A 22,004-nucleotide genomic window follows, 5' to 3' on the forward strand; every position below is an offset into this window, starting at 1 on the left:
TAAATTTGTTCTTTGCTAGGCATTGATGAATAAAGATAGAGATGTGGGGATGGGCACTGGATATCCTCAAAGTAAGAAATGTGGGTAGAAATCACAATTTATAGTAATTGGACCCAGCATGATTTCCACATCTTATTCTTATTCTCCCTTACCCTCGATTAACAAGGAGACAGTTACCTTCCCCTCTTTCAGTATTTCTTTTTCTACGGTTCCCGAAGACCTCTCTCAAGCTGGGGCAGCTCATAGAGGCACTGGACCGAGTCCTGCCTCACAAATACAGAAAGTGGCAGCCAGTCACACCCATGCACCAGTCGTGAGTAAGAGTAAATACATTTACATTTAATCCTTAGAAATGCAGATTGCTTCATTTTGGTTTCTCACAGTGTGAACTGCACTGGGCTCTCCAAGGCCTGAATCTTTGGTCCAAGCCAGCACGGCTGCTGCAGTAGCCACCGTTACCGGAGCGTTTTGATGGGGAGCAGAGACTAAAGTACCGAGACGCTGGAGGTTATAGCCACCGAGTCCTGGGCCAACAGGGATTTGCAGCAGAAACGGCTTGTCGCCTAACCCATGTGTACTCTCCCTTTGTCCTACATCATCAGGGTGGCTAGGTTCCATCCTCCCTTACAGACACACGCAGGAGTAGTGGGTAGAGTTTGGGGGAAGCCCTGGAACAGGAGGTTACTCAGTTATCAGGCATCCATTTCCCTCCCTCCTTCCTCTTCCTTTCTGCCTAGCCCTGATGCCTGGAGCTGCCGCAGCCCTCTGGGGACAATGAAGGAAAGAGCAATCGCACTGCAGAGACCTCAGCCCCCACAATCCTATGCTGCTGAACCAACAGCAAAAACTGGCCCCTCTGATCATCTCCTTAGGTGAGAAAAATAGATCCTTCTGTGTTTATGTCATTGTAGCCAGTCTTCTCTACAGGCACTCATATGCGGTTCCATCTCGTACACAATCTGTCTTCCTTCCGCAAGAAGGCAAAAAATAGAGCTGGATGAGTCCTTTCCTGGTTGCTATTTACTTGAGTGGTATCGGGTGGGCTTTCTGGTTTCAGAGCCAGAACCTGGGAGTAAAACATAACCCTCTCAATCCCTGTCTCCGAGTTGTTTTGTTTTGTTTTGTTTGTCAGTGAATGGTGATGAGAGGTCTTGCTCCAGAAAACTTTGGGGGACAGGAAGGAGAATTGCGAGCTGATTGTAATAAGGCTCTGCTGGGTAGGTCAAGAACTGCCTCACTGTTGGGGGTCACTAGGGAATCTGGCATCTCTAAATCAAAGAGTCCTTATTATGATTCCTGTAATGATTCAGAGAGAATGGGGGGAGGGTGGATAATCAATGTTAACTAAAAGCTAATGACAGTTCTGGTGATGGGGAGACTTGAACCATGTTACCCACCTATGTAAAGCCCACTTCTCGAGTGGCCAGGCTTTCCTGAACCCTTTTTCTAGCTCTTATTTGATGCAGTATTAAGACATAAGTGAGGTAAGCTTCTGGCTACAGCACCAATTAGTTGGTGAGCACTCACTCCAGTTAACAGTGCAGTTTTATAACCGGAAAGGCTATGCTATTTTTAAGTGGTTAAGGGTGCAGGCGCTTGAACCAGAAATCCTAGATTCAAATCTTAGCTCTACTCTGACTCACTCTGTGACTTAGGACAAGTTACTTAAGGTCCCTGTTTCTCAGCGCTCCCAGTGTAAAACGGGGATGATAACATCAATGCTGTAAGACTGTTGTGAGGATTAAGTAAACACTGCCTGGCACCAATATGTAATAAATGATACAGTTAGCCCTCACTTAACCTTGTTGGTAGGTTCCGTGACTTTAAGCAAAATGACATATAACCAAACCTAGTTTATCATATATTAATGGCTATAAATAAGAGTTAAGTTCCTGAAGTATCTCACTGTTATAACAAAGCAATGTTATTTGAGGACCTGCTGTATAAAGTACTACGTAATTTTTATTTGTAAAAGCGAGCTAAGCTAACTTAGTTCCTTATGGTGAAGCTAAGCCCTGGTTCCCTCCTTTGCAAAATGAGGCGAAGATGCAGCTAACTGATCCGTCCCCTGGGCGGCGGCGACGCGTGGTATGTTAAATGCCCAGCACAGCGCTTGACACCAGCAAGCCTCCATACATGTTCATTCCGTCTTGCAGTCTCCCCTTCTTCCCGTGCACTGACCGCACGCTGCACACCAGATGGCCTGATCAGGCTGACAAGGCGTGCTTGATTTTCTGGTTTGGTATTTAAGGGAGAGGAAGTGGGTAAAGGCAGCAGGCAAGATGCTGCTACAGTGCAGGTTCCACAGACATTGTTCTCAGCAGCTTTGCGTCTGATGTGCCACACTGGGCGTTCCGGCCTTTGTAGGGACGGACCCTGAAGGTTGGGGAGTTGTGTCGTGTTGGCACAAGGAGCACATTGTGATGTGTTTTTCCTTTCTTTGAATGACAGGCTACAAAAAGAGGACTGATTTTCCCAGGGTGGAAAAGCTGTCTTTTTGAAGCCTTGCACTTGGGATGGATTCTTTTTATGACAGGATCTACTTCCTTTCCTGTCAGATGTCACTGCAGTCCTGACAGCTGAGATTTGCTCTTCCCATCGAAATGCTTTCAAGCAAGGCCCAGTTTCTTCAGATTTAGCATTACCTGCTTTCCAATGACTCCAAAGTGTGTTACTGCAAAACACAGCTCAGCTCAGGTTCTACATTTGTGTCCCACTCACCCTGGGAAAAGCTGGCTTAAGGGTAGTTGGCTTCTTGAGTGTAAATTTGATATCAAGCATGAGAATATCCATAGGCAGATAAATAACAAATGGGGAGATAATTTGGTCATGTAAATTGGAACAAATTCCCCAAATAGCTTCTTTTTTTAACCACTTTGATGAATCAGACTTCAGAGTTCTTAGGGAATATCAAAGTAGCTAATTAAAGTTTCTAAGATGACGGAAAAGGTGAGTATTACATGGGCTGGAATGATGGGGAATTAGGACACTTGACTGGAAGGGTAGAGGAAAGAAGAGGGAGAAAGCCTGGGTAAACTAAGAGACAATTGTGAAATGGACTCATCGCCCCTAAATATGGGCAAGGCAGGGAAGAAATAGCATCCTTTGGTAAATTCTGCCTTAACCTGAGGATCCATGACTTATTGGAAATATTACACATTATAAACAGGAGGCAACGTACCCCGCCATCTGAGCTCTGTAATATGTCTTTATTAGTTAAACCTCACATAACTCCTGTCTCCTGTTTAAAACAAGCTAAGTCTGAAAATCAATGTCAATTCAGCATTTTATCCTGGACATCTATATTGACACAATCCATTGCTCTTTCCAACTTGGCATGCACTCCACTTGCCAGAAAGAAGAGGCTGAGGAGAAGGCCTTGGCAGGGTTTTCTTCACACTCCTGTTCTTGTTCAGGTGTGGTTGGACCCTGGGTGTTTAAATAACCCACCCCACCTCCACTTTTAGAGCTGGTATTTAATGTAAATAAGCTCTTGATATCTTGGCATTGGTCCCCGCTAACCCACCTTCTTATGAAACTCTCGACTTCCTGCTTTATGATCACCTGATTCTAGCACTTTCCCCCAACCCTGACCCCTAAGGAAGAGGTTCATCAGCATCACTGGAGGACTTGTTAGAAACAGACATTCTCAGGCCTCACCCAGAGACTCTGGGAGTAGGGCCCAATAAATACTCAGCATCTAGCTGACACATTACTTCTGATGCTGTCCTCGGATTTCCTTCTGGGTTAAGAGTGGCATTCCTCTCCTGCCTCTTCCTGCATACCACCTGCTTCTGACAAAGTTGACTAACACCACCACACATGAGGAGGGGCTGGAGCTCCAGCACGACCTGGGGCACTTGGCGTGTATGTACAAAATGACCATTTGCAAGGCGAGATACACTTCTAATTTTGTATATACTTATGTCAAGGGTAGGGAAATTCAAACCCCCTCAAATGGTATGATTTTTGCAATTTTAATCCTCTTATTTTACAAAGACTAGATGACGCTTGGGAGATGCTAGGCTGAGGTTATGACCAGAACAAGGCCCTGCCCATGGTTATCTTTGTAACAACACTAACCCTTATGAGGAGGAGAAGGATTTCAGTTGTCTCCTGAGCAGGAAGCCCCCAACCACTGCTCTGTGGGAAGCTGTATTAGTGAGGGTTCTCCAGGGAAGCAGAACCAATAGGACATTGTGGAGGCTGCAAAGGTCCAAGACCTGCAGGGTGATTCAGCAAACTGGTGATCCAGGGATCCAATGCCTCCAATCTAAGGCTGAAAGCCTGAGAACCAGGAGCAACTATGGTGTAGTTCCAGTCCAAAGGCACACAGGCTCAAAACCCAGGAAGAGCCAGTGTCTCAGTTCATGTCCACAGGAAGGGAAAAAACCAATGTCCCACTTAGAAGAAAGCCAGGCAGGAGGAATTCCCTCTTTCCTAGCCTTTTTGTTCTAGCAGACCTTCAACTGATTGAGCGAGGCCCACCCACATTAGGGAGAGAAATCTGCTTTACTCAGTCTATTGATTCAAATGTTAATCTCATCCAAAACACCCTCATAGACACATACAGAATAATGTTAGACCAAATATCTGGATACCTTGTGGCTCAGTCAAGTTGACATATAAACTTAAGCATCACAGAAATGAAGTTAGTTTCAAGTGAAGTTAGTTTCAAGAGTAGGAGAGAATGTGGTGAGAAAAGGTCTTCTATTTTGGAAGAGCAACTTTTAAAGGAGATTTGACAATATCCATTAAAGTGTAACATGTACATGGCTTGCAACTTAGCAATTCCACTTCCCTGTATCTCCCCTACAAAAACTTCACATGTGTGCACATGGAGGGAAGAACAGGCACATTTTCTGAATTTTTTTTGTAAAAAGAGAAAACACTGCAACCCAGTGTCCAACAAACAACAGGACATGGCCAAGTAAAATACATTATATCCTTAACATGGAATCTATGCCATAGTTTAAAAGAAATGGTTTTGAAATATATGACAAATTAGTGAAATCAAAAGCAAAAGTGCTAAATAAATATATTTATGAAAAACACTCAATAAATAGTATTTTCACCTGGGATTGTGCACAGAAATAATTCTGGAAGTATCCATACTAAAGTGATGATAGTGAGTGGCTGAGTGGCTGGCTCCAGAGAGTCCCAGTGTTGCAGGCAGGTAGTGGTAGTGAGGTGGATGCTTACACACAACATGACTAATTCTTAAAAGCATAGATTAAAGGAACAGAGTAAAATATATTTTGTCAATTTTGTCTAATGCTGTATTCTTGTGCTTAAGCAGCACCTGGCAAATAACGAGTGCTCAATAAATATTTGATAAATGAATGAAAAAAAATACAATACCATAATGTTCATTAAAAGCACATATACTCAAAACAAAAATACAATCTTTGTCCCAAAAGATGAACAATAAAATGGGATGGAGGTAGTCCAGGAGTGGGGAATAAGGAGAATAGGGAATAAATAAGTAAGAAGGGCCTTGGTGTGCCTCAGAGATGATGGTGCCACACACCAGGGAGTGTAATTAAATCGACTCTGCACCTGATGCACAAAGATGAACAAACAAAGGTACCTCTGACCTGGCAGAAAAGTAAGGATACTTTAGAGGGCAAACTCTAGGTACAAGCAGGAACCCAGAGATAAAGGAGGACTCTGAGCTGGCTTTCTTCCTGAGAGGTTCTGCACAAGCCTCATGACTGTGAGCCACTGCTTTGATGACCTTGTAGAACACCAGGGACAGAAAGCAAAACCTGTGAACCACAGGAGACGAGGGTTCATAAGAGGTTCTTTACATAAATGTGGAGTCCCAAGGGGCAAGCACAGTGGTTGTAAGAGTGGCAGGCAGGTAGTGGTAGCAAGAAGCCCATTTCATGTTAGAAGTGAACAGTATTTCACTGTACGTATTTGACACAATTTTGTTTATCCATTCACTTGTTAATGGACATTTGGCGAGTGTTTATAGTTTCTGGCTATGATGATGATTAAGGGTGTTACGAGCAATCTTGTACATGTCATTTAATGGACTTCTATTCTCACTTCTCTTGGGAAAATACGTGGGAGAGGAATGGGTCACAAGGCACATATACGTTTAACATCATAGGAAACAGCCAGTTTTCCAAAGTGCTACCAGTAATGTATGAGATCCTGTTTTCCTCACATCTTTGCTCTCATTTGGTATTGTCAGTCTTTTAAACTTTAGCCTCTTTTGTGGGCAAGAAGTGATTAACTCACGGCTGTTTTAATCTGCAATTTCTCTGAGACAAACTATGTTGTAAGTCTTTACATTTATTGTGCTTATTGGCCATTTGTATATTTTCTTTTGTGAAGTAGCCAAATACTTACTTACTGTGTACATTCTTTATTAGGATATTTGCCTTTTTTATTTTTGAGTTGTAGGAGTCTATATATATATATATATATATAGAGAGAGAGAGAGAGAGAGAGAGAGAGAGAAAGAATATAAGTCTCTTCTAAGCTATATACATTGAAAGTATTTTTTCCTAATCCATTATTTGACTTCATATCCTTAATGATTCTGTTAAAGAGCAAAATTTTAAATTTTTATGAAATTCAATGTATCAATTTTTTCATGGTTAGTGATTTTTGTGTTCTGTTCAGAAAATCTTTGCCTGTCTCCAGGTTATAAAAATATTCTCCTATTTTCTTTTCGACGCTTTACAGTTCTGGCCTTTGCGATGTATGAATCACCCTACACTGATTTGTGTGTGTACAGAGTATGAGATAGGGGCCAAGCAGATGGTAGAATTTTAATCTAAATTGGATTCTTGATTTTTGCTTAAAAAAGATTTCACAAAATCTGAGAAGATAACACCCCAAACTGACGACAGTGGTTTCCGCTGACAAGGCATGGAGAGGAGAGGAATTGATAAGGCATAGAAAAGGGATACCATCTAGATCAATAATGTTGTTTAGTTTAAGAGAAAAGAAAAGGTCAGAAGCAATTACAGGAAGTTGGTGATATTATTTTTGCACAATGGCTACTTTGGTGTTTGTTGCAATGGCCCTGTTCCTTTTCTTATTTTAAATATTTTCATAATTAAAAAGTAAAAGACTACACCATGAAACAGCAATAAAAAAAGTTACTTTGAACACCGAGGGTTGACATTTTCATTCCAGACAACGCAATTAAATGCAGTAGAAATTGCCAAGTCTCTTTCAAAATACCACAGAAATTTTCAAACTTGGAGAAGCTCTTTGTCTGATTCATTCGCTATGAATGTCTATCACTCAGAGAGTAATATCTGTCATAAGCTCCAGGCTTATTTTTCAAGAGAAACTAATGTGAAGTTAAACATAATTTAATTAAGCAAAGAAAAGAAACTATGGCTTCTCCTAAATATTAATAGCACAAAGCCCTAGAATTCTTTGATAAATCTCAACATTCTACTGTAATTCAAAACAATGCTAAAGCTGTCGTGACAAAGAGTATGTATTATAAAGAGCTGTGTGTTGTCTTGAGATTCTGCATAAAGAATTGCCAACGGCCAAACGTGATTTAAAGCATTCTTCATACCAAATGTGAATTTAGTTTAAACTCAAACCTTGTGTTAGGAAAGAGGCAAGTGCTATATAACTGCACACATCAATACATGTACTATCAGTTAGAAATAAATATGTGCTCCAAGGTCATGTTGAACGTGTGATCTGTGGAGCAGCATCAGCATCACCTGAGCACTCATACAGAACATTTATTGTATCGTCAGATATATATCTCCTATTGGGTCTGGTTCTCTGGAGCATCCTGACCATTATAACTCCTAAACATCCTTCCTGCTTTTGGAGACTCCTCCATCTTACGAGCTGTGGGAAGTATCACCCATTTCACCTGAAGATCCCCAAACACCATGAATGCCACCAGCCTCCCAAGCAACTGGGATTAGCGCATGTGACTCAGACTTGGCCTATCAGATGTGCCACCCCAGGCTTTTTATATGGAGCTAGGGCTGAAGCAGAGCTGCTGCTCTGGAGGTTCTACCTGACTTGGAAGAGCACTGCCGTGGTACCTAGGGGCACTCTGAGCCCAGGAGTGTCAGCAGAGGCCTCAGTGGAGCAGTCTTGTGGTGGGATTTGGACTCTGGTGCGAGTTGCATAGTCTCACTTATTTCCTATACCTTCCTCAAGATTGGCCCACCCCACCAGCCTTCCTATCAATTCTATGAGCTACTTAGAATCTTTATAATAAATTTCTTTTGCTTAAATCAGCTTAAATTAGCCCCAATAGATTTCCGTGGCTGGCATTCAGCATCTCAACTACATGTGCATTTACTGCAATGCTTATGAATTATTGTGTTTTTTGTTTTTTTTTTCCCTCCAAAGGCCCTTTTCACATCAATGATATTTCTTAGAGTCAGAGACAGTACAGAATTGAAAACATCATCATATATATGAACATATATATATACATCTGTATGTGAAAGTAAAAAAATCTGGACAAAATTAACCAGACTATATACTCCGTTTCAGTTTTCACTTTTCTATATTTTAATCTATGTCTTCCCCAAAATATACATTAATGTCTAAGTAAAAAATTATTAAAATATTCTTACTTTTGGACAGGATAATGTATGTGTGTGTATGTGTACATGTGTGTGTCCCTGTGTGATTTAAACTGTTAACTTGTCAAAGCTTAAGTGTAGAAATCATGTTATTCAAATAGACCTGCCTTCTTTTTTAAAAAATCATAAATATAAACAAAAGTTTATGTCAAAAATATCTACTATAGCTATTTTCAATTAGCACAAAGGAAATGAGTTAAATAATCTCACAAATGGTCAACAGCTAAATACATTTTGGTGTATCCATATTCTGGAATCTGCCATGGCTATGAAATATTAGGATTTTGTGGAAATGTTAATTATGTGTCTTGATGCCTCTGGCAAATCAGAGCAAATGCCATATTTCTCAGAGTTAAGAATTCAATATAAAAAATGCATAAGAAATTTGAGAAGTAGGAGTTCAGTCTGTAATTCACATGGAGGGGCTGAAAGTGCAGGCTGAGAGCTGCCATCGGAGCATTGCAAAGGATTGAGCCTCTTGAAAATCATCAGGGCAGGTTTGTACCCATCCATGCCTTCACCTAGTCTCCAGGAACTGACTCTCTCGCCGGCGCCTGCCCTTCTCCCGTCCCTCTCTCCCAGGGCAGTGCTGCCCGCACTTAATCAGGCCAGTGGCCAAGGCTGAGGGCTCCAGGCAAGGGCTCCGCACTCCCTCACTCATTCTAATAATAAAGACCAAGGTATCTTCAACCAAGATGTTTGATGAAAATATTTTTTTAAAAATTAGTGAAGGCAAGGACATAGTAAGCAATAGCTGAGTTCCTCATGGTTCATAGGTTCCAAAGAGCACTCTGCAGGCATGGGAACATTGTTCATTCTGTATTTCTGCTGTCAAGGAAGCAAGCCAAAAAAATTGCAGGATCCTGGGACATGAGAAACCAGGCAACAATGAAAGTGTTACAGAATACTTACACTGAACAAGCTTCCCTGAGCTCAGAGTGGCAGGAACATTTTTTCCTTTGTCTGTTTACCTTGTAACCCCCAGTCAGCCTGCACCCACACCTGTGTGGCTGCGTCCCTGTCACTTGCTGCTGTCTTGAAAGGAAGGTTGTGGGCTGTTCCAGACAGTGGCTCCTATGACCTTTGATCTCCCTTTCAACCTCTGACTCCCAATTTACATCATGACACTTGGCTGTATGACTTCAAGACTAAGCATTGACTCCTACATTTGGGCATGTTGCGAATTCACCTGACTGGATTCTTCCTCCCCTTCCAAACTTGAAGATTCCACATCAGTGAAAGATATCAAACCAGAAACCAAGTCAAACTGCCCTTCCAGGCCACCTGGCATGGCTCCACTAGTGCATTTCGATGACCGTAGGATAAAAAACCATCACTATTGAGCCCATGCTGATGCAAACCCATAGTTATGACATAACCCCCAAAAAGTGTCATGACATTGATCACCAGGTGAAGGTGCTGTGAGCCTTTAAGGCCACCTACCACTGCCAGGAGAGGCAGGTGGAAGTGAAAGATAGGGAGCAGGCAGTGAGGAAGTCTTCAGAGCCATGGGTGTGCACAAAGGGAAGCGTCCAGGAAGCCCTCCATCAAGGGCGCTTAATACCTGGGCCTAATTACCAACAGTGATAACAGAAAACACCTAGCTCATTATTAGATTAACACATGGTCCTGTGTGCATCTTCAAAGACGACCGACCACACAGGGAAGAACAAGGAAAGGGAGCAGTCAGACAGAATGGACACTCCCAACCCACATCTCCAACGGGGCTTCTCTACTTCTAATGCGTGGAGAGACGAAGTTAACACCAACCTAGAGCACTAGTTTGCGTGTACGAAGTAAACTGTAATTTTGAGACATCAACACCTGAAAGGAATGAGGTGTGGAGCCATAAAGGAAAAGAGTTTTTGTACGTTTTGAAGTTAAGCTGGCATAAAATCAGATTACAGTGTTATCCCCATGGTAATCACAAAGAAAACAGTTATAGAATGTACAGTAAAAAATAAAAAAGAAATTCAAACATTTCACTACAAAAATTGCCTAAGCACAACAGAAGACAGTTATATAAGAAATGGGGGACAAAAAAAGCATATAGAAAAATAGCAAAACGACAGAAGTAAGTCCCTCATTATCAGCATTAACTTTAACTGAAAAAAGATTAAACTGTCCAGTCATAATACAGAGATTGGTAGAATGAGTAAAAACATGATTCAACTATATGCTGTCTACAAGAGACTCACTTTAGACAAAAATGGATTAAAAAAGAAATGGCTTCCAGCTCTGCCATTATCCTGCCTCAGTCACACTGTGTCACACATGAGACTGGCAGAGTGACAGTGTCTGGGGACACCCTTAGCTCCTCTTTCTCCTTTTTTACCAGTACTATAGATGCTTTGTTTTAAAAGTCATCCATACTTCCTTTCTGCTCTGCGACACCCACTCCCAATTCTCCTTCTACTAGTTATGCACAACAGTTTTGGCTAATTTTATGCCTTCCTTCCCACTTTTCCTTCTTTCCTCCCTTCTTCCCTCCTTCCCGCCCTTTTCTTCCCTTCCCTCCCACCCTTCCCTTCCCTTCCCTCCCCTCCCCTCCCTTCCTTCCTCCCTCCCTCCCTTCCTCTTTCCTCTCTCCCTTCTTTCATTTTTTTATTTGTATTTGAATCCATCTTTTTTTAACAGTTTTACTGAGAAATAATTGACATATACTAAGTAGCATATGTTTGAAGTGCATAATTTGTTAAGTGTTAACATATGTACATACTCAGGAAACCATAACCATATTCAATATAGTGAACATATCAATCACCCCCAAAGCCTCCTTGTGTCCCTTGGTAATCCCTCCATACCTCCCCGCACCTCTTCTTTGTCCCAAGGCAGTTCCTTGTCTGCTTTCTATGGATATAAATTAGTTTGCATCTTATAGAACTATAAATTAATAGAATCACATATTAGGTTTTATTTAGCCTATTATATCTGGCTTCTTTCACTGAGCATACTTATTTTGAGATTCATCCATGTTGCTGCATTATCAATTCTTATTTTTTTCTATTTCTGTGTAGGATTCCATTGTATGGGTATGCCACAATCTTCTTATCCATTCACATGAACATTTGGTTTGTTTCTAATTTTTGGCTATTACAAATAAAGCTGCAATGAACATTCATGTACATCTCTTTGTATGAACATATGCTTTCATTTCTCTTGGGAAAACATGCAGGTGCCGAGTGGTTGGATCATATAATAGGTATATGTTTCACATTCTAAGAAACTGCCAAACTATTTTCCAAAGTGGTCATACCATTTTATATTCCCGCCTAGAGTGTATGAGAGCTCCAGCTCTTTCACATCCTTGCCCACACTTGTTAGTATCTAATTTTTTTATTATGTTACTCTAATAATTGTGTAGTAGTATCTCATTGTGGTTTTAATTTGCATTTTTCTAATAATTAATAATGCTGAGCATCTTTTCATGTGCTTATTTACCACCCATATATCTTATTTTTGGTGAAATATCTGTTCAAATCTTTTGCCCATTTTCAAATTGAATTGTTTTCTTACCATTGAGTTTTGACAGTTCTTTATACATTTTGTATACAAGTTCTTTGCAAGTATATTCTCTGCAAATATTTTCTCCAAGTCTGTAGCTTATCTTTTCATTATCATAACAGTATCTTTGGCAGAGCAAAAGTTATTAATTTTATTAAATTCAACTCATCAGGTTGTTTTTCTTCCTTTTTTGGATCATACTTTTGGTGTCATAGCTAAGAAATCATCACCTAACCCAAGATCACAACAATTTTCTTTTATATTTTCTCCTAGGAGTTTGATAGTTTTAGGTTTTACATTTAGGTATGATCTATTTTGAAATTAATTTTTTACATGGTAGTAGGTATAGCTGATTTTTTTTGCATATGGATATCTAATTATTCCCTCACCATCTGCTGAAAAGACTAAACTTTCCCCACAGAATCACCTTTGCACCTTTATTGAAAATCATCATTTGACATTGCTATATCCCAGTTAGGCGCGATGTCACCACCTCCTCCCTTCATGCTGGTAATGACCGTGACATAGGCAGATGACTGACTGCCACATGAAGGGCAGTTTCCAGGTCAGCAGAAACTGCTTTCATGGGCCCCATGAAAAACTTCCTTGACGTTATTATGTTGGGTTGCCCAGATCAATAACCTACATGACGAGCATTTGCCACCTCTGTTCCTGTGTTTGTAGGGGCCACGCAGCACTGGCAGGAGAGGAGACAAGGAGAGGCCAGCTTAGCTGACCAAACTGCCATTCTCAATCCTTCCCTCTTAGATTTGATGATCTCATTTTCAAAAACAAGTGGGTGAGGTATCTAATTCCACTTTCAGCAACCTCAGTGGGGATCAGCCCCACCATAGCAGGGAGGGACAGGGTGCTTCTCCCTCTCTCCTAAAGTGGGAGAAACAAATACTCCTGGGACCTAAGCATTAGCATTCTTGGGGAGCTGTACCCCAGAGGGTTCCAGACCTTTCTGAAACCTGGGAAGAATGCTCCTTGCATACTGGTATATGTTTGACCTCTGGCCCTGAGTTCTAATACTTTTGTATTTGACCTTCGCTATTATTCTTAGAAAATGTAACAGGCACTCAATATTTGAATGTGAATTTGAATTAGAGAGAGCAAACTGGACTACTTTACTGCCAGTTTTAACCTGGCAATAATGTCATTCTTATAATATGTTCCAAATATTAGAATATTTGTATGAGGTAGTCTATTTTGCACCCCATGCTTTGGGATATCATAACTTATTTGAAGGCGAAAATGGAATCTTGCAGTACAACTGGAACATGACTGCTCTAATAGTCTGGGGGGTGGGGGTAGGGATGACTATCTCCTTGGGCCAGGCCTCAGCTTTGCTGACCAGACCCCTGAGGTTTCTTCGCATGGCCAAAACCAGCACACCAAACCCAGATGGCCATTGATTAGTGCACCACAGGCAATAGCCAGAGGCAGTAGTTACCTCTTCAGAGAGAAGGAGGGGCAAGAAAAGGACATGGGTTTTACCTGGAACTAGAATATTTTATTTCTTTAAAAAAAAAAAAAAGAGTGCTCTGCAGCAAGCATAACAAAATGTTAACATCTACTAATCCAGGTTGTTTGTTAATTATTTTTTCTACTTGTCTGTAGGCTTAAAATGATTAATAATTCAAGATTATTTTTTTAAGAAAAAAAGGCTAAAAAAGACAAAGTATTATTAGTGCCTGTCTTTAAATAGTAGAATGTGTTTTTCCCCCTCCTTCCTAATTTTCTCTATTTTCCAAAACTTTTATATTGAGTCTTTGTTACTATTATAATTAGGAAATTCCATTTTGAAATCATAGAACTAATCCACTGAGATAAACAGGAATGTACCGATTAGGAAAATGGATCAGGTTGATGCTGCTAAAACAGCAAATGAAAAAGGCAATAACAAAGCATAAAATATGGTTAAATGTACTTGACTTATTCTAACTAATTAGAGAAGAATTGGGTCGGACCTTGCACAATTGGTGAAGAAAGAATTGCTTAGTATTACTGGGTGGCATTCTATTCTATTCTTACGTCATCTTATATCCTGTGGCCCAACCACATGTTTCCTCCAGGCGGGGGATATGTTTTCTACATGTTGGGTTTCTGCTGCCAGAAAATCTCCATTCCAGGAAATTTGGGGCCCTTGACTGACTGAAAACTCACACCTGCCGAAGGAGTGACTCAGCAAAAAAAGGTAGGCAAAATCTCAGGGAGATTTTCAATCTACCAGAGAGGACAAACCGTTTCAATAGCTGTTAGCTCATTAAGTGTTGAAATGTAAATATTGTAGCTAATTAAATACAGCTTTATTTATTCATTGTAGCAAGAGCCAGCTGAACATCAATTACAGAATAAATTTTTAATGAATCAAAGGGCTTTAAAAAAATACTGTGTATTTGCTAACACTGACCTCTTTTTACAATTAGTGTGGATTATCATAAAGCCTCATTTTTCCAGTCTCTGTAGCCTGCAGAACTCTCTCAAAGGAAAACTGGGCACATCTAGCTCCGCACCTACTCCGGGCCTGCACCTGCACAGCTGATTAATATAAAACACCCACCAGGGTGCCTGGTCTCATTGGAAATTCACCAGCCCCACCCTCAGGAGCAGGGCACTGCAGTCCAGCTCTGTCCAGGCTCTCCTGCTCCCCTAGACAACTGGCCCAGGCCTTCTCCTCTGCCCTCACTCCCCTCCCCCGCCCACTCCCCATCCTTTCTCTCAATTGATGACTTGAGTTTTCTCCTTTATGGAAAGCATTAAAGCGGGCAGAAGAGAACTTCCGCAAGATCCCACCACGCCCTCATTGCCCTGTGCCTGAGACACCACACCTGGCCCTCCCGCCCGTGCCCCTGCGAGCCCCTCTCTGCTGCACTTACTTGTACACAGTAGCACAGCCTCACTCAATTCTCCAGGAGTCCTGTCTGTCCTGCATCAATTTTCCTCTCTACTGGATCTTTCCCATCAGCAAACAAATGAGCCATTATTTTTCTTATGTTGAGTTAGCCAAAAAGTCCATTTAGTTTTTTCCATAAAATAAAAGATATTTTTCATTTTCGCCAGTAACTTTATTGATTTGGGTATTTTGAGTATGTCGGCTATCTCCCGCATGGTATAACATTGATTGTTCTCAATTAGTGTCAAGATTTGACCACTAACAACTTCAGCTGGTCTACCCCACCCCAATCTCCAGAACAGAACTTCACAAACCACTGCACAAATCTTTTTCTTGCATTTCGACTGCATTTTTACCTTTCTTGAAATAATAAAGCATAATATGCCAAAAGTGCTGTTTATTTTCTTCCATCTTCAATATTAAAATGGCTACACAAAAATTTGCCAATTTGGTAAGTTTTTTTAAAATGCATACTGATATTACATCTGTCGCAATACAATCTAACAATATTGTTTTGAATGAAGTTAAAGACAGCTAAGCACTATTAGAGCCATCTTACAGGAAAAAAGAACAACGAACTTTCTGGCCAATCCAATATTACAAGAACAAAAACTAAAACTAAAACCTGTCTTGATCCCATTTCCCTTCAAGTTACCACCCTGTTTCTTGTCTCAGCAAAACTCCTCCTAAGAGCTGATGATGCTGACGGTCTCCAGAGCTTCTTCCGCTGCTCTCTCATGAACCCGCCCCACCACACCACCCCAATACTCTGGTCAAGGTCACCAATGAGCTCCATGTTGCCAAATTCAATGGTTCATTTCTCGTGAACCTCTCAGTAGGGTGATAATATGCTATAATTACTTTTCTGTGAATGTTGAGAATGAGAAGAGATGTTATTAATAATTGTGACAGGAAAACAGGTGGACTCCAGAACCGTGTCCAGCAAACCAGGAAGGAGGTGTGGTTATCTGACCCGTCAACATTTTTGATACTTTGAAATCCTTTCTTCTTTCATCTTCCAGAACACCACACTCCTGGGCCCCCTCCATGTTTGCCTTCTTTGCTGGTTCCTCCTCATCATTCGGACCTCATAATGTTCAAATGCCTGGGTGGATGCTTGGAACTCTTCTCTTCTCAATCTACCCTTACTTGCCAAGTGATCTCATCCAATCTCATGGCAAAAGTACAAGTGGTTATCAGAGATACATCTCTGGCCAGAAGCTTTCCTTTAAACTCCAGACCCATGAATGCCACCCACTTCTCCACTTGGAAGTCTACTAGGCATTATGATCTTAACATGCCCTACCCTGGCCTTCTCATTGGGCTCCCAGATCTGCTTGGGTCATCATAGTCTTGCACATCTCAGTAAGTGGCAAGTCTGCTGCCAGTAACCAAGGCTCAATTCCTGTTAGCTCAGTCCTGACTCTTCTCCTCCTCATATCCAGCAAATCCTCTTGTCTCTACTTTCAAAATAAATCCAGAATCTGGCCATGTCTTCCCACTCCATTGCTACTATGCTGGTCCACACTACCTAACTGGTTCCTGCTTCAGCTCTCTCCCAGTCTGTCTGCCACACAACAGCAGGAGGGCTGTCTGTCCATCTTCAAACAAGAAGCAACGTCCTCACCATTTAGGTGAGGTTATCCTTACCTTACATCTCTGACTTCATCCCCTCCACCTCCTCTTTACCTCCCCCACTCCACAGTTTTTCCTGCTGTTCCTGGACCACTCTAGGCTTGTCTCCTCCTCAGGGGACTTGCACCTTCTGTTCCCTCTCCTGAAATGCTCTTCCCTCTGACTTCCTATGATTTACTCTCTTCCAGGTCTTTCCTCAAATATCACCTTTTTAGAGGTAGCATCAGATCTGTTTAAATGATAACGCCCCTGTTCCCAACATAGCATCGTGCCCTGCTTTACTTCCCACCAGAGTGTGTTTCATCTTCTACTGTCCATTAGAACTTTCTGCTACATACCGATGGACATACCAATTCTACACAGTCCCAATAGGGTAGCCACCAGCTACATATGGTTATTGAGCACTTGAAAGTGGCTAGTGCAGCTAAAGAACTGAGCTTTGGATGGTGTTTAATCTTAATTAATTTACTTTAAGTTCAGATAGCTGCATCTGGTTTGTGGCTACTGTATTGGACAGGGTAGGTCTACAATTTACTTATATTTTACTGTAATTTACTTAACCTCCCAAAGTTTGTTCAAAAGTTGGATGCCTGTAAATATGACTTTATTACATAATGTCTATAATTTACTCACCCTCATCCCTGAAAAGTAAACTCCATGAAGGTGACTCCTTTTGTGCCTAACACACAAAAAGTGTGCAATAACAACACTCTACCTCAAGTTTGTCATTTTAAGTGCCTAAGTTTGTATTTCAAACATTTTTAGAAATTATTCTAAGCTCTGCATATGTCCTCTTTTCTTAATTTACTAACAGAGTATATTGTTTCTTTGCAATTTCAATGACACTTTTCTACACATAAATTGTTGTGCTGCAATAAATCGTTTTCTCAAAGAGCATTAATGCCATCCCTTCATTAACTGAACCAGATCGCTAGGTTTTCATAGTCTGTCTGCTGACTGTTTATGATTAAGTCCTTCTTGTTGCTGTCTCCAGAATGTGCTTTATTTGTTTTTCAAAGAACGAATCAAAAAAGACTCAAGGGTATTTCTATTTTCCCACAGAGTTAAATGCATCAAATTTGTGAAGACTTTTGCTGTGGACACATTCATAGAAGGGGTTGGTTGCCTATACATACAACCTTCATGAAAATAATGTCTGTAATAACAAAAAAGGGCAGTTACTGCTATGCCCCTTTTGGAGACTGGAAAATAAACCTAAGGCCACTGAGCTAGAATTAAAACCCAAGTGTTTCCTCTGAGTCTAAAGTTCTCTCATCTAAAACAGTTCTCAGAAGTGTGCTTCAAGACCATCTAATAGGATCCTCATTAAACCTACTGGAGCAGCAGCTTGGGAGCCCCAGGGCCCAGAAATCTATAGTTTTGATGCTAAGTCTAGTTTCTGAACATAAGTAAATATAAGCTACCTTGTTTTTATTTGTTTTTATTCTGTAGGGGAAAGAATAATATTACTTGTGTTAGCTCCCTGCTTAAAAACTTGTAACAACTGCTCTGTTGCAAACCAAACAAGGATTTTAAGCACTGATATATGAATATGTTCAACTAATCTGACTGTACTGTACTGTAAGTAGAGATATAATCAATAAAAAATGTGTTTCAATGACAGATTATAGGTCAAAAAATATTTCCAGGTTCTTTCACTGCCTCCAGGAAATAGAGAGATCCATTCGTCAAGTAGGAAGACCTAAGAGGATAACATTGTCATCAAGAATAATAACAGAAATCTGAAAGGTGACTATTCCTCAAGCTAAACAAGGTCATCTGAAGCAGAGGCAAATGTGCGTGTACTGCAGGTCTGCTCAGACTCTCCAGCCTGAGTTCCTAAGCAAGCGATGACTCTGTGGTCAAGTGTTTCAGTAATGGGTGGACGGGGCCACCCTGAGTTTCTGTGTTGTGTAGTTACCAGACACTGGTGCGGAAGACACAAGAACAATTCTCTTTTTCTGTGATTCCTCTGGTGCATTCCCAGCAAGGAGGGATCTTGAAAAACCCTTTGGTTTTCACTGTGATTTCTGAGACCTTGAGTGCTGAAAGGCAGGTCTAGTGGAGACCAGGGTTCGGTGGGAAGTACAAGTGTGTGGGGACACAGGAGCCACATCAAGCAAGGTGGAGTGCACAGTCAGGAGGGCTGTGTGTGTTTTGGGGTGAGGGGGGATTGGTGATATGGGGTCTTCAAGAATTGGCAACACCAGCTGTGTTAGCAAATGAGCAAATGCATGGAGCAGTGCAGGAGTCTGGAGTTCCACCAGGACTGGGACAAAACACTGCAAAGCTGGGGCCACATTAACATCTGCCACCAGCTCTCAGGTCAGTTTACAGGGAACCCTGGGTTCCCAAGCAGGAACTAAGTCAACAGTAAATCGGCTGGCAGCCTGGGGAAGTGTGGTGGGAAGCCAGCTAAGGGAATGCTGAACCGCTGCATGATGAAGCCAGTGACTGAGGGTTTGGGTCAAAGGTACAGTCTTCAATTACAAGCCAATGGTGAGAGGTCATGACAGGAAGCCAATCACAGAGACCTGACACTGGGAAGAGAAGGGGAATAGCATGCCCCATATCCTCTGCTCAGCCACTGCTAAGAGGGGCACAGACAGAAAGGATCTGGAGAATGGTTACCAAGCTGCTGCCTGTCTTGCCTTCGTAGGTGAGAAAGGGAGGGTGGGGCTAAAGAAGCGTAGGGTAGGTTCTCACCCTACACACTGGACAGGCTGAAATTCCAGGAATTCTGTACGTCTCTGTCCCAAGTAGAATCCATGGGGAGAATATGGTCTGTGGCGCTTTTGCTATGTCCTGTTCAGCCCACTGTGTTGAGGAAAATGTAGTACCCATGAACCACAGTCAGCAGGGAAGACGTGCCTGACCCTGAGCACAGGCTCAAGGCCAGTGGGCAAAAGGGAAGTTCCATCCCAATTCCATGGGAAACTATTTACCAGGTGAGAGGTTTGGGGTGTTTGGCCAACAATCCACACAAGTGATTCCCTCTGCTTCATGGTAGGTTAATTTTTGGCAGTTAAAGAGGAAAAAGAAAAGTCTTTTTATGAAAAAAAATCTCTGAGAGTATAGAGCTAACTTTTTGGAATTCCTTGTAATTCATATTACAACTCTGTGAGGTAGATACAATATTCTCTGTTTAGCCCTTTGAGTGCCAATGTCGCTGTGAGCAACACTGACAAATTTTCCCAAAAGTGCCAGTGCCGCTCCCAGCGATTCTTTTTTTGATGGCTATAAATATAAATAACAATAGAATAATTCATATTTTATGTTTTGTTGTCTTCTTTTGTACCTCAGTTTATATATTGTTATAACTTTTTCTCATGTTGATCCAAATTTCGAATTACACATGGCACTCAAAGGGTTAGTAAAGCAAAAAAATCTGATTTAGAGAGGGGAAGAAAGTAAGCAAAAGGAATCCACATAAAATGTTAGAAAAACACAGTCAAAATTGAATAACTGCTAGCCCAGTTTGCAAGTGGCAGAACCAAAATCTAGACCCAGACCTGTCTAACATGGAAACTTGTGCTCTGACCTACTATACAATTACTGTCCCAAGTGCTTATTTTTTTATTTGTCATTTTGCTTAGTTGGGCTGATAAAGAGGAAACGGCTCCAAGAGTTAGGTGTGCCTGTGTTTGTGTGTTGGCTTATTGGAATCAGTAATGTTGTATTCCCCCCAGCCTCTTGGCTTCATATAACTTACCCAAGTAAGCAATTAGAATCCTTGGTTTTTAAGAAAAGGAAAACTAATGAGACAGGAAAATTGATTGAGACAGTAATTTGTATTTCATTCTTGCTACAGAAGGACACTCAAAAAACAAGAACAACACATTAAAAGAAAAAGAACCATAGGAATATATCAGTACCAACAGATGCTAAAAAGACATTTGATAAAAATCCACAGCCACTCCTAATAAAAATCCTAATTAAAATCAGACTAGAAGGAAACCACCTCAAATGTGTTAAAAGCCACCAAAACCTACTATTATTTTAAATGTTGAAAGAGTAAAGCCATTTCAAATTAAATCAGGAACTGGACAGGAGCCTTTGCTTTAGCTATTTTTTTTTAAGCACTGCTTTGTGGGTTCTCATAAATGCAGCATAAATCAAGAAGAGTGTATACATAGGAAAAATGAAATGCAATGATCTTATTGTTCAAAATGTCACTGCTGGAAATTACTAACTACCAGAATTAACAACAACAAAAAAACTTAAAATGACTATATATAAGATAAAAATTAGTCATTGTATAGTTTTCTCTATTCTAGAAATGAGAATCTAGAAATAGAAATGGGGAAAGTATTCAACCCAATATAATGACCTCAAATTATAATTATTTATAGACTTCTAGTCAAAATGGTGGCATAGGTAATCATGGCTTCCCTCCTCATGCAACCACATCAGAATTACAACTAAGTTATAGAACAGCCATCACTTAGGACCATCAGAAATCAAGTTGAAGGGAAGTCTGACAACTATGGAGTTAAAGAAACAACATCCATTCAGATTGATAGGAGGGGAAGAGACATGGAAGAGGCTGGTCCCACATCCATGTGTAGTGGATAAAAATCAGGAGGGGTATCTTGGGAGTGAGGAGTCCCACCCCCACACCAGGCCCCTCAGTCCAGGGTTCCAGTGCCAGGAAGATAAGTCCCCATAACTTCTAGCTGCAAAAACCAGTGGGGATTGAGTCAGTGAAAGAAACTTCTGGAGTCCCAGGCAATTCCTCTTAAGGAACCCACACACGGACTTACTCAGACTCACTCCCTCTGAGCTCCAGCACAGGGGTAGCAGCTTGAACCACACTAGTGGCAAAGAGGGAAGAACTGGAGTGTCTGGCATTAAGGCAGGAGCTGGGGAACAGCTTTCTCTCAGGCAGAAAAGTGGGTTGAGGCCATTGTATCTTTTTAAAAAATCTTTATTGTATTTTTTCATTACCTATTTGCCTGCTTATATCCCTCTTCCCATGTCCGTGAGTCCTTTTTCCTTTTTGTTTAATCCCTCCACCCCCTCACCTCCCACCTTGCACTAGCTGTCATCCTGCTCTCCATCTATGAGTCTGTTCCCATTTTCCTTATTAGTTAAGTTTGTTCATTAGATTCCACATATGAGTGAAATCATATTGTCTTTCTATGACTGATTTATTTCACTTAGCATAATGTTCTCCAGGTCCATCCATACTGTCACAAAGGGTAAAATTTCTTCTTTTTCATGGCTGAGTAGTATTCCGTTGCGTCAATGTCCCATAGTTGTTTTATTCACTCATCTATTGATGGACACGGGCTGCTTCCATATCTTGGTGATTGTAAATAATGCTGCAATGAACATAGAAGATGCTTATGTTCTTTTGAATTAGTGTTTTG

At 41.1% G+C, this 22,004-nt stretch overlaps 1 protein-coding gene across 4 annotated transcripts in view; it reads right to left on the minus strand.

Annotated features, from left to right (window-relative positions):
* CALN1 (calneuron 1) overlaps positions 1 to 22,004 on the minus strand; it is a 508,279-nt gene that overhangs the window by 38,970 nt on the left and 447,305 nt on the right. Inside the window, exon 6 of one of the 4 annotated variants that reach the window (XM_090279124.1) lies at positions 20,969 to 21,956. The exons of the other annotated variants lie outside the window; for them this stretch is intronic. Within the exon in view, the coding sequence (XP_090135250.1) occupies positions 21,900 to 21,956 (57 nt within the window). The 3' untranslated portion in view covers positions 20,969 to 21,899. Of the gene's footprint in view, positions 1 to 20,968; positions 21,957 to 22,004 lie in introns of those variants that run through there. 4 annotated transcript variants of the gene reach the window in all.

This window comes from Furipterus horrens, unplaced genomic scaffold (genome assembly GCF_987537825.1).
Source record: "Furipterus horrens unplaced genomic scaffold, mFurHor1.1.pri manual_scaffold_5, whole genome shotgun sequence".
In the NCBI taxonomy this organism is placed as follows: domain Eukaryota; kingdom Metazoa; phylum Chordata; class Mammalia; order Chiroptera; family Furipteridae; genus Furipterus; species Furipterus horrens.